This window comes from Acipenser ruthenus, chromosome 4 (genome assembly GCF_902713425.1).
Source record: "Acipenser ruthenus chromosome 4, fAciRut3.2 maternal haplotype, whole genome shotgun sequence".
NCBI lineage: Eukaryota > Metazoa > Chordata > Actinopteri > Acipenseriformes > Acipenseridae > Acipenser > Acipenser ruthenus.
The window spans coordinates 93067973-93082368 of NC_081192.1; the positions used below are offsets into that span (position 1 = coordinate 93067973).

A 14396-nucleotide genomic window follows, 5' to 3' on the forward strand; every position below is an offset into this window, starting at 1 on the left:
CTTACAGGTATTTTTAAGCACCTTATAGTGGGTCTCAAAGTATTCACCCCCTTTGGACTTTTCCACATTTTATTGTGTTACAACATGGAATCAAAATGGATTTAATTAGGAGTTTTTTGCCACTGATCAACACAAAAAAAGTCCATAATGTCAAAGTGAAATATAAAATCTACAAATTGTTCTGAATTAATTACAAATACAAAACAGAAAATAACTGATTGCATAACACCCCCTTGAGTCAATATTTGGTAGAAGCACCTTTGGCAGCAATTACAGCCACTGCAATTTTTGCCCATTCTTTGCAAAATTGCTCAAGCTCCGTCAAGTTGGATGGAGACCTTTGGTGAACAGCAATTTTCAACTCTTTCCACATATTCTCAATTGGATTGAGGTCCGGGCTTTGACTGGGCCACTCCAGGACATTGATCTTTTTGTTTTTAAGCCACTCCGGTGTGTCTTTGGCTGTATGTTTGGGGTCATTGTCCTGCTGGAAGATGAATCTTCTCCCAAGTCCCAGGTCTCTTGCAGACTTCAGCAGGTTTTCCTCCAGGATTTCTCTGTACTTTGCTGCATCCATTTTGCCCTCTATCTTCACAAGCTTTCCAGGCCCTGACGCAGAGAAGCATCCCCATAGCATGATGCTGCCACCACCATGCTTCACAGTAGGGATGGTGTTCTCAGGATGATGTGGGGTGTTAGGCTTGCGCCAAACATAGCGCTTAGCATTGCAAGAAAGCTCTATTTTGGTCTCATCAGGCCATAGAATCTTCTTCCACTTGGTCTCAGAGTCTCCCACATGCCTTCTGGCAAACTCTAGCCGAGATATGATGTGAGTTTTTTTCAACAATGGCTCTCCCATAAAGGCCAGTTTTGTGAAGCAACCGGGCTATTGTTGCCGTATGCACAGTGTCTCCCAGCTCAGCCGTGGAAGACTGTAAATCCTTTAGAGTTGCCATAGGCCTCTTGGTGGCCTTCCTGACTAGTGCCCTTCTCGCCCGGATACTCAGTTTTTGAGGACGGCCTGTTCTAGACAGATTCACAGTTGTGCCATATTCTTTCCATTTCTTAATAATGGACTTTACTGTGCTCCGGTGGATATTCAATGCCTTGGTAATGTTCTTATATCCTACCCCTGATTGGTGCTTTTGAAGAACCTTATTCCGGATTTGCTTTGAATGTTCCTTCGTCTTCATGATGTAGTTTTTGTTAGGAAATGTACTAACCAACTGTGGGACCTCCCAGAGACAGGTGTATTTAACCTGAAATCACATGAAACACCTTAATTGCACACAGGTGGACTCCATTCAACTAATTATGTGACTTCTAAAGACAATTGGTTGCACCAGAGCTTATTTAGGTGTGTCATAGCAAAGCGGGTGAATACTTATGCAATCAATTATTTTCTGTTTTATATTTGTAATTAATTTAGAACAATTTGTAGATTTTATTTTTCACTTTGACATTATGGACTTTTTTGTGTTGATCAGTGGCAAAAACTCCTAATTAAATCCATTTTGATTCCATGTTGTAACACAATAAAATGTGGAAAAGTCCAAGGGGGGTGAATACTTTTGAGAGCCACTGTATACAGTAGCAACCATGGAATTAAAAATGTTGATCTTGTAATTGGAACCAATAAATATTAATTTATGTTGCCAGTAGGAGCTTATGTTCTAAAAGATACATTAGGAAAGAGATCTAAGAAAGAGTGCTCATATGGAGCCTTGTGCTTGCCTGACTTGATGGATGAAGAGAGACCATCCAGGGTGGACATGTATATTCTAAACAGGAAAATCCTCAGGATTCAGTGATCGATTATATTGATTGTTGCTGAACTGAGAAGAGTGAAAATTAACAAAACATTAGTGATCACTTGTAAATAAATATCTCAACCGGACTAAAGCCGTTTCAAGAATCTTAATGGGAAGATTAATGGAAAAATTTGGGTAAAGAGATGAATTCTTCAAAAGTGGAGTAACCACTACTAGTTTAATGTTTTGGATAATGTCATGAAATTCAAGGATTACCTCCTGAGAATTATCCCCTATAATGGAGACGGGCATACATATGTTTAACTTTACAGTTTTGCATTTATGCAGAGAAGCATTTGTCTAATATGTGATATAACTTGTTGAATAAACTCAGGTTATATGGAAGCTATCATTTCTGTCTGTTCGACTGTCTATCTGTATGAAACATAATCATAATTTGGGTGTACATAGAGGCTGTCTGTCTTTCCATCTGTCTATATTTCATGCTTAACTTTTTAAATATTTCTAAAGAACCTCTTTTGTATGTATCATAATCTGGTGGTATATGGAGGCTGTCTTTCTGTCAGTCAGCCCCTTTTTTATTTAAAGTAACCTTGCCACATTCTGGTGAAACTGCCACAGGTCAGGTATTTACTGAGCATTTTATGTCAGAGCTGTCGATAGGCCCCTCCAGGGAGTGACGTCCTCGGTCCCGCCTACCGAGGGAATAAGCAATCACTGTGCTGAGCTCACTTCCTCTTTTGCATCGAACCTGCGAATGCGAGTGATTCGACCTCGCAAGGTTTGGTAGTTGTTTTCTCTTTCAGGGAACCAGGGTTACATCCGTGACCTAACGTTCCCTTTCAAGTCGAAGACGACTACCAACCAATACTTTTGGGAAAAGTATACCAAAGCCGTTGCGAGGGAGCGTGAGTGGCGACAGCTGACGAGGGACGACTCGACACTGCCAAACCAATGATAGCGGTGCGAGCGTGCAACCTCAAGGACCCACATTAAGCCGGTAGAACCTGGTGAATGTATGCAGAGTAGCCCAGCTAGCCACAGTACAGATATCAGTCAATGAGGCAGCTATAAAGAGGGCCCACAATGTAGCTTCTCCTCTGGTAGGGTAAGCCGGCATTAGTGTACGCAGTCAAAACTGTCCACAATCCAGTGGGACAGTCGCTGCTTCGAGAGGGCTTGACCCAGGGTCCTTTCACCTTGACAGATGAAGAGCTCACCTTGATAGATGACACAGCGCTCTTGTCCTATCCACATAACCTCTCAATGCCCGAACTGGGGAATTTAATCTCCTATCCTCCTCTGAAGAAAAAGGAGGCGAATGGAAAGCATCTAGTTCCACTGACTGGTTTAAGTGAAAAGCCGTAACCACCTTAGGGAGGAAAGCGGGTTTCATGCGTAATAATACCCTGTTTCCATCATCCCAAATACGCATACAGGCACTGTGCACTGACAGAGTCTGTAGCTCACTAACCCGCTTAGCGGAGGTGATGGCTAACAAAAAGGCTGTCTTCACAGAGAGATATTTCAACTCTATGCAATGTATAGGCTCAAACGGGGCCTTAATGAGAGCCTCCAATACCACATCCAGACTCCACTCGGGGAGGACATCCTTTCTAGGAGGACGTAGCCGCCGAGCACCCTTTAGAAAACGGGTCGCCAGAATACGAGCACCCAGGGAAACTGAGTCAATGGGGACATGGCATGCAGATATAGCTGCTAGGTACACTTTCAGCGTAGGGGACCTGCCCGCCTCCAGCAGATCTTGATGAAACTGTATAATAGTTGCTATAGGGCAATAGATGGGATCATGACCTCTGTTAATACACCACTTTTTAAAATACCTCCACTTGTAGGCATACAGTGCCCTTGTGGAAGAGGCCCTAGCATTCTGCAGTGTACTGACAACTGCATCTGAGAGCTCTAAGGTGGACAGATGGTCTCGTCCATTGAGTGCCAGAGGGTGCCCCTTGCCTGACTGAGGAGATCCATGCACAGCGGGATCTCCCAGGGCTGGCCTTGCAGCAGCTGGCAAGGGTTCGAAAACAGATTCTCCTGGGCCATCTGGGGGCCATCAGGAGAACTCTTGCCTGTTCTCTCCAGACTTTCTCTAGGAAAGCCGGGAGCAATGGAATCGGCAGGAATGCGTACAAGAGCATCCTGGGCCACTCGTGGGCTAGGGCATCGACGCCTAGTGGATCGTGGCAGTAGTGGAGGGAGAACCATAAGAGGCAATGAGATCGACTCTGGCCCTCCCGAAACATTCTCAAATGCGCTCTACCACCTGAAGGTGCAGTCGCCATTCTGACAGATGAAGACCATCCCTCAAGAGGAAGTCCGCCGCCCAATTCACCACTCCAGTGAGATGAACAGCCCAGAGGGATAACAGGTTCCTCTTTGCCCAGGTCAAGAGCCGAAAGACTATGTGGTCGTCCGACAGGTAGGCTCTCATTGTAAGGGAGTCCTGACGGAGTCCTAAATAGACCGTATTCTGTACCGGTATTAATTTGCTTTTTTAACTTCGAGGCAGTACAAGAAAAAAAATTAGATTTTTTTTGGCCAACGCACCGGGCAGGCGGGCCGAAACAATCCACCAGAATTGACTCAACAGCGAACGCAGCAGAGCCAGGGCCCAGTGGAGGAATCACGTGTCTCTTTTTTTTTTTTTTTAAAGCTGCAAATAGCAGAGGAAAAAACACAAAACAGCAAGTGCTGTAAGGTTAAAAAAGCAGACTACAATCACAAGCGATGTAGCTGTTGAAAAAAGACATAAGAAATAAAACGTGGCGCAGTTGCGCTGCGTTTAGCTCAGTCTTCAGCTGTCGACTTATAATAGTCCAGTTTATTAAACACCCACACGAAACACCAAACACATATACAAGTCCATAATGAGTGAATTAGTGCTCGTGGTGCAAATACAGTTATTTGTGATAAAAGTGCAGTGCTGTTCCGGGTTTGTGCTGGCCCTTGGCGACAGCTCAGGAATGTGTTAGCCATCTACTAATAACAAGACACAATTTGAGACAAACAAACAAACACTTACGATACGGTTACACAAAACACAGATCCTTCCAGGTTGTTTTCTCTAACCAAAACAAAGGAACAGATTACGTTGCTTCATCCCCTACTTATATCGTCACTCATTAAACGATTGCAGCTGCTCCTCCAATCCGCGGCTGCCACATCATTTCCCTTCCGGGTCGATGAGTTAATGCACCGAAGCTCCGCCCCCTTTCTAAATGACTGACTTCCTTTTAACCCTAGGAATGAAGTGTCAGGCCAGACAATCCAGAGTACTCTGTTCCTGTTACTTAGGAAAGTAGGAGACAAGCAATCTTTCTGTAGATATTCTATCCAATTTGCCCACAATCAGAGGGTAAGGCTCATAGATTATGATAGATTGTGCAGATCGGGTTGTTTCAGACAAAGTACAATTTGGAAAGTTTATAGGACAGAAAGCAGTTAAAATATTGCAAAATCTTCACTACACAAATTTGGGGTCCATACTTCAAAATTGTTGGGTTTAAAATAATTATCTTTGGATAATTAACAAAACAAGTATTTCTGTTGTCTTTTATAATGTTAGGGAAGGGTTTGCACTAAATAACATGACATGCCATTTACAGACAGCTATATTCCCAAATAGAGATTTTTGTAGTTTACTTCATATTAAGTTGTGCATGAACACGTTTCAATGTTTGGAGAATATTTAAATTCCTAATTATTTTACTTATGCACATTTCTTAAAATGAATACTTGGTAGAATATGAAGGCGATGACAGGTGGCAGGTTTGGAAAGGTACCAGAAATATACAGAAGACATAAGATAACAGATCCCCCTCCCCCCAAAAAATAAAAATATAACAGAGAAAGGAACCACATTTTAAACTTGAATTTTCCTAAAACACAATTAACAGCAGGAATCAAACATGAGCATGTCAAGGAAGCTCTCTTCGCCAACTGAAATTAACAGATACATTAATTGTGCAGATCATCAGTGACATGCATATGAACACGAGACTCATGGAAATCAATATGCCTATCGGCTTGGTCAATGGAGATCAATTTTTCATATAGTTTGAATGTGGTCCATATGAATGTCTCGGTATGGGCATTGATGCAATCTCTACATCGATGGGGTATGTTTCTAGTCAGGCAGCAGATGATGTCTTTGGGGATCCTGTCCCATTCTTCAGTCAGTGCAACACCAATGTTTTTGCTTTATGGACAGCATCCATCAATATAGAACCTCAGGGTATTTTTGTGTTAAAAGTCATTATAGCAGTTCAGGGGTTAAGGTTAAAATGATTTTTTAAGGCATTCAGGAGATAAATAAATAAAAAAAGGAATAACACAAAAGAGGCACCTCAGCTAGTTGTTAGGTTGTTAGGTAAGTCTTCCTGAAGTAGTTTCCACTATGCATGACAATCCAGCTTTGTTTAAATTAATTATTATTATCATTAGTTTGTTTAGAATTTCATCAACGGGTGAATGCATATTTTGGGGGCCTGGCTAAAAGTCAGTCAATAGGGTGGTGGGAGAGGCCAAAAATGATTAGACAAACCAAACCAGTGAGATTCTGTTTCAAGCCCTCTTGGCATAAGGTGGATGAAAGGTGGCAGTCCCGATTTCATAGTGTCAAAGGACAATTGTATGGGGGTTAAATGAGCTGAACTTCTTGTATTAGTGAAATCTGAAATCTGTACCCTATAGCACTTAAAACTGGAATTTAAAAACAACCTCATTGTGAAAAAATTACTTTTGCAGACTGCTATATTGTTCTAGACACATATCAAACTCATTCCCAACTAAAACATTTATTTATTTATTTTTTGGTGCAGATTATTGAAAAACATACTACTGTTGAATAGATATGCATATATATGTCTTCAGGTATGCTGCAGGAAACCAAGACGTGGAAAGATGTTTCCATGGCAACAAATTATACCAATTGATTGCCACAGGGGTGCACTAACATTGCAAAGTGGCAGTTAGCATCCATCTTTTGAAAAACGAAAATGAAGTGCAATAGATTGTGTGTTTCAATTTTGAGAAACTATGCAGCAACGGTTAAACCAAAAAAAACACTGGAAACTATTCAAGACTGCTGATGCAAAAATACTTTGCAGGGACAGCAACAAGAGCTTAGTCAGTGTCTTATTTACAGATTAAAGCCAGGGCAACAGGGAATAAAGGACATGCTGAGCAGGTTGGGTTTAATGAATGATGAAAGCATAAGCCATTTACAGAACAGATGGAAGAAAATAACACTAATCCAGAATTTGATTACACAATAACGCCTGTGTCCAATTGTAAAGGTTATGTTTATTAGTATATACATTTGTTGCACAATATTGATAAAAGATTGATAAAACTATATAGTAAATATACAACTTGCCATATTGGAAAAGTATATTTAACAAAGGCACACTGGTGTTTTTCTATGTTCCACTGTTTAGATGTTATTTGTTGAATCTATATACTGTAAGACTGATCCTCGTTTCATGTTGTCTTTTACAAAATTAAAGAAAAGGTTAAATGTGTAGATTCTGGAATTTATATGTTACATATTCAAATGCTAATGCTTGCACCACATACCTGTAATTAATGTTTTTGTAATGTACATCACTTTTTCATTATGAAGGTTCAGGGTGTCATTTTAAAACTTATTGACATTTCTGAAATAATTAACCCTCACCTCAAATACTTAATCACAACATCAAATGCTGTTTTGTACATAATGATGGCCTGCTGTTTCTTTTTCGTATGTCCCTTCTAGTTTAATATATACCTCCTGAACAACAATTGAGTAGTACATCATACAATTCTCCTCTCTTATGTAAGACTGCTGGCTTGATAATACGTCTTTATTTCAACCGCTTTTCTGCACCTCTGTTTTTCTCAACAATTTTTGTATTTTCTAAAGCTACAGAAATAAAGTTGGAAATCTATCTGCTAGTTTGGTTCTTGGACACTTTCTTTTTGGCGGAATATATAATGATCTAAGAATCTGTGCCTATTTTCCAAAGATCAAGTGGTAGATTAATTAAACTTCCACCAGTTTGCTTTCTATTGTTTCAGAATGATCAGTAGTCTATCAGGCAGTAAAAAGAGTGACAGTTCTTCAGATCATAGGCGCAACTACAGTGCCCCCCGTAATTTTTTCAGGCACCCTTTATGTCCCCCTCAAAATTCAGGATGTCCCATTTTCATGGGAAAGCTGCTGACATGAACCTGTGTCAATTTTTGGTTCAAGTTATATTGTCAGCTATTTAAAATATATACTGTATAATTAACTGCGCTGTATATTACTATTACATCACAACAGAGACCATTCACCAAGCTTTACATAAACCTGAGTGCCTCAGGAAAAAAGTACATCAAGCAACACACAGGGGTCTGTAATAATAATAATAATATTAATAATGAAGACCATGGGTCAGAATGTTATGAGCAATCTGGGTAATTCTCGAATACACAATACATAACCTCCAGCAAAAATAAATAAATAAAAATAAGATTTGAAACAAAGCAGGCAATCCATTCAAAAAGTGAATGATGAGTTGTACTTTTATTGTGATAACATTTTACATTGTTTAACATTATTATTTATTTCTTAGCAGACGCCTTTATCCAGGGCAACTTACAATTGTTACAAGATATCACATTATACATTATTTCACATTATACAGATATCACATTATTTATTTATTTTTTTTTTATACCCATTTATACAATTGGGTTTTTACTGGAACAATCTAGGTAAAGTACCTTGCTCAAGGGTACAACAGCAGTGTCCCCCACTGGGGATTGAACCCACAACCCTCTGGTCAAGAGTCCAGAGCCCTAACCACTACTCCACACTGCTGGTTAATGGTGTTATTTTCAACTTTGCTGCTTTTTGAGTATTCTTAAGAACAAAAAGCCAACAGTATCTCAGATTACATAAATGAATGGTGTTTTGGCTTTACATTTTGTAACAGTCAAAAAGCCATTTACTAGCTTTTCCTGTCTTTTAGTCTGTTATGTGGTCTGACTGTATAACAAACAATAAGGTTTGATGTAGACCCCATGTCTTGAAAAACATCTGACCACTCTACCCCTTTACAGTATGTTTTGTGCACCTGCATTAACCACATACGACGTAGAGTGTCTTGAACACTCCTGATGTTTTTAGTTTCTTAAAGTCGTTTTCAGTAATGCTTTTTTGCTTTTATCTTTAGTCACCACATTTTTTTTACTGTTGTCAAAAAAAGAAAAAAGCTGCAGTGAAGTTAACATTTTACATGTTGGTTTTTAGTTTTCACTTTCATGTGGTTTTCAACTGAATTGGTTCTGATCAAAGGTTACTTTGTCTGCTACGTTAAAATCAACAGTTGTCGGTTTTATTTATTTATTTATTTATTTATTTTTAAAATGTAGTCGTTGCTAATGGGTTTTTTTACCCCAGTTTTCTCCCCAATTTGGAATGCTCAATTATTATTTGTATCCCGGTTCACCGCTGCAACCCCCCGGCGACTCAGGAAACGGAGGCTGGAACACGCGTCCTCCGAAACGTGCTTCTGCCAGTCCGTCATTTTTCACACTGCGGATCCACAGCAAGACCATCAGACCTATAGTGCAGGAGGACAACACAGATCTGGCAGCTCCACTGCAGAACCGCAGGCGCCCTATTGGCCACAGGGGTCGCTGGTGCACGGTGAACCATGGATTCCCCTACTGACCTATGCCCTCCCTACCCTGCCTCCCCCTAGGAGCCCCCGGTCACGGTCGGCAGTGACATAGTCTGGATTCGAACCTGCGATCTCCTGGCTATAGGGCGCATCCCGCACTCCACGCGAAGCCCCTTTACTGGATGCACTACTTGGGAGCCCCCTTTTTTAATTTTTTTTTTAATGTAGCTATGTCGATGACTACAGTATGGAGCATGTGGTTTTTAAAAATTAAAGGGTCAGTTCCAACCTTTTAAGCTTGTAACGTGGGTTAACAACCACTCTACTCAGAACCTGATTGGCTGAGTCTTAAAATGAATATTCTTGATTTAATATGGAACACAAGGTTATGCATGCACACTTTCTTCTTTTTTTTTAACAGACAACCCCAGTCTCCTTAGTCACGTTCCAGTTTCCGTTCAGGTTTTGGATGTCAATGACAACCCACCTGAGCTTGCCAGTGATGACGATGTAGTTGTTTGTGAAAATTCCAGACCCGGTCAGGTAAGCTGTCCCATATCAGTCATTCCCTTCAGTGTATGACAAGAAGCATAGATTTATTTCCAGTAATACAACATTTCAAGCAGCTTGACCTTATGAATTATTCAGCGAATGCTGATGTTTCCAGAAGATAGGCTGCATTAAGTGCATAAAACAGGCAAACTGCTTTCTGCATTTTGCATAGCTAAGGTAATCATCAGTTATTCAGAGAAGGCATGTGTGCAACAAAGCAAATCTATTCCAAAACAAATCATGCTTCAGTTTTTTCATTAATATTATTTTTATTTTTATTTTTAATATATTTCTACAGTGTCATCACAAATACAAACAGTTTCCCCAAATCACCAATGCATACAGATTTGTATTTCTAACAGTCATAGCGATGCCAATTGGGGCGCTGATATTATTTCAATTCAACTGAAATGATTTTGCTAATAATTTATTACAATAACTGATATTTGTCAGCGGTGATTAGAACTAACAGTATACTTAATAACAATCACTTCAGCTAGTTGAAAAATACGCATGTGCATTTGCTGCATATTTGAATCTCAATGTCAAAGTGTAATTTGAACTAACTGGGAAAAAAGTGGTTGGGTATTAAAACTAGAGGCTTTTTATACTATAATAATATATCTATTCTTTTTAATAAACAAATATCTACAAACCTGAATTCTCAGATTTTCATCACTGTATATGGATAAAATAAAATGAATGTGATTTTTCTTACCAGAATAAATGTACAGTTTATTCAATTTTTATTTTTTTGAAGGGAAAAGTTTAATTTAACAAACAAAGATAACACCAAGTTAACAGACCCTGTCATGAGGTACACCGTACATACTTTCCTGAGGAGGTCGATTCTTTGGCACGCTGAACTTCAGTTCCATTTCTTCCTTTTAAGGCACTTACTGACAATATTACCTTGAGATGACATGCCATTGCTTGCAGCAATTGCAAGTCTGCCAACAACAGGTTAATCTGTGAACCATTACAAGTTAATTTGTAAGCCAGGATTTGTGAGCCTTAACTGTAAATTGCCTGTACAAAATTCATGGGTCAGGTGTGTCTCACACTAAAAGCTGGCAGAGCTATACAATGGGGGTCTTAAATTATGCCCTCTGGTGAAGATTATATAGAATAATCACCTCGCTATAAAACAGATAAACCAGTGGGTATAATAATACTATCCAGCAGATTTCATTTTAATCCTCTAGTTACTAAGCATGTTTTATGATATCAAACCATGCAAGATAGAATAATTACATTAAGTGGTTTTGGCGTAATTACTTTTCAAAATAGAACAAAAACAAAATGTGTTACTAGTGTATGAAAACAATTAAGAGAATGCAAGCCACCCATTGGAACCTTGACTGCATTCTTGCTGCCATGCTCTTTATATATTTGAATCGTCTTTCTCTTTCTTTTTCACAGGTAATTCAAACAATAAGTGCGGTCGACAAAGATGACTTTGCAAATGGACCAAGATTCTTCTTTTCTCTTGCTGATGAACTTCCCAATAACCCTAATTTTACACTGAAGGATAATGAAGGTGAGACCTTTAGATGATTTTTCGGCAATATCATTAAATAACCAAAAAAACAAATGATATACTGTGTTACATCAGAACTTTGTCCCTTGCAATTGTTCCACAGTCATTTTAAGAATGTGTTATAAATAATCAATAATACATCTATAAATGTGTCAAGGATGGTATAAACAATACTGTATTATAACTAGTTATATTAACCGGAAATATCAATACATATAACAAAGAAATTAAAAAGAAACATTATAATCGTACTGTACTTTTGTAGATTTTGGAAATGTGCATCCAAGTGTGGAATGTGTGGAGGGGGTAGACCAAATTGAAGAATCATCATCTTATGGAGACAAAAGTCCACTTCCTTATCTCCTGTAACCTGGTTGCAAGTCTGAATTCTCAGCACCAAGACAGCTCTCAGTTTAGTTATACCCGTTTCATACAGAAAAGTTATAACGGCTCAGAACCGGCACTGATGCGGAATTTTGGTCTGTGTGAATTGTGATTTGGGGCAAGACCCTGCGCAAATCCACTTAATGTGATCGGGGACACCTCTCGAGAATGCAAAGGAAACTCAAAGCAAGGGACAGACACAATAGGCTGTTAAAAAAAATAAATAAAATATATATATATATATATATATATATATATATATATATATATATATATATATATATACATATATAAACAACACATCTGCAATTTTTTGTAGCTGTAGACAGTATATGCAATAGGTAGAATTTATTATTATTATTTTTTTTTTTTGATGGTCGACAATCCTACAACTTTTAATACACTGCAGTTGGTGTCAGACGCACCCCCACTTAAATATTTTTATTTCAATTTTCCACATATATACATATATATTATTAATAGAGAGGCAACACGAGCACAGGGAAGTTTACAGTACACTACAGTTCTACTGCTGCGTCAATCATTAAAAGATAAGAAATTGATATATGTATATATATATATATATATATATATATATATATATATATATATATATAACATTCCTTTTTTTAAAGTAGCTTACCCACATTATTCTGCTTATTTAGGTATTTGTTTTGTTTTGTTTTGTTTTGTTTCCATTGCCTTTGCCATGAATACTCACAGGATCTCTTTGCCTGTGTGAAAGGGTTATGATGGTATTATACCGGCATAGATTGCACAATTTCGTGCTGTGTGAATGGGTATTTTAAAGATTTTTTTTGAGACGGCTCAGTAGAGGCATTTGTGTGTATAAGTGGTATTAGTCAGTTAAAGCTTAGCTCATTAAAATCCTAGCATTGAATCCTGCTGTTCTATTCATATTACAGTAAAGCTATTGATACTGATGATCACATTGCTAACGAAGGATAACCTCGAGAAACACATATTAACAGTGCATGGTTCACAAAATAAACTTCAGAGCAATTACCAGTAGCAGAAACATTTAACAAATAATTACATTGAACCATCCTCGGAGACAAGTAGATTCAGTTGAGTAAAATTAAAACGTTTCTGTAGAGTTGATTTACATTATTCCACTGCATAGTAAAGCATTACATTCCCATACCTTAGTACCCGAGTATGATGCACTTTTAGTAATTAGACAATTGTTTTTAAATGTGTACTGCTTTTATGTATATGTATGTGTACCTTTTAAACAGTTTAAAGATACAGAAAACAAAAGATAATAGCAAAAATTATATCTTCATGGCTAGTAATGCGTATGTGACAGGAATGGCGTTGTGGTGACGTCAGGCCAGAAGCAGGAAAGATAACAAACTCAAAAATACTGCAGTTGCCAAACAAACGCGCCATGCGCCGTTTATTTTTAACAAAAGAATATAAATAAAATATTTGGCAAAAACAGAGCTCACAGAGCAAAATAAAATTATAAACAAAACAAGTCCCGAACACAATACAACTAAACACAGGCCCTTTAAGGTCCGGATGGGCAGTAGCCTTCACGGTTCCTTTTTAAGTTTCATTTTTCTTTTCTTTCTTTTATTTCTACTCTCCGCTCTCGCTCTCGCTCTCGCTTTCGTTCCTCCTCTGAACACCCGACCTGGAACCGAGAACGCTGCAGGTTTATATGCAGGTGACCATCTCCCGGTTTATCAACAAATTAATCACTTAATTTGGGAGATGGCCACCTTCTGCACAAGGTTTTTTATTACTCCTGGCAGTGGACGAGTGAGCAACCTCGCCTCTGCCAGAACACGTTGAAACAAAAACAAAACAATAACAAACGACACTTCGCCGTCATAACTACAAAGTCATAACATGAACAAGTACAACAACAACAATAATAATAATAATAATAATAATAATAATAATAATAATAATAATAATAATAATAATAATAATACAACAAAACAAATACAAAATAATAAACTGCACAGGGGCAGAGGGGTACCCCGTTCTATAAATAAATAAATAATATATTTAAATAGCAGGGTTTTGCCCTGCCCACTTTTCATGTACAGGGCTCCTGGCCCTGTTACAGAGTACTATATACAAATGTTTTGTTTAGTTCAGTTACTTTAGTTTATTCACTTTCTGGCCACAGGGCCACACAGGTACATCTCAATAGTGCAGCACTAATACAAAGAGAGACCTTTCAGTTAATACACTATGTCTACACATGTTATAATATGATATAAACCCTGGTCAGTCATCTATTATACCTTATTCCTATGTGGTAGCTGCTCACTGTTTATATGCAGGTGACCATCTCCCGGTTTATCAACAAATTAATCACTTAATTTGGGAGATGGCCACCTTCTGCTCACTGTCCATGGTCCATGTAATTGATGTAATACTAAAATATACAGTATATATTTTTTAATTTGTTAAAGAAATTAGCTTGTTCTTTTTTGT

General features: G+C 38.3%; 1 protein-coding gene across 3 annotated transcripts in view; it reads left to right on the forward strand.

Moving 5' to 3' along the window:
* The window catches only part of LOC117400596 (cadherin-18-like), a 244325-nt gene that overhangs the window by 214214 nt on the left and 15715 nt on the right, over positions 1-14396 (forward strand). For all 3 annotated transcript variants that reach the window (XM_034000784.3, XM_034000786.3, XM_034000785.3), the window contains 2 exons: positions 9867-9988; positions 11420-11537. In XM_034000784.3, coding sequence (XP_033856675.2) covers positions 9867-9988; positions 11420-11537 — 240 coding nt within the window. The remainder of the gene's footprint in view (positions 1-9866; positions 9989-11419; positions 11538-14396) is intronic.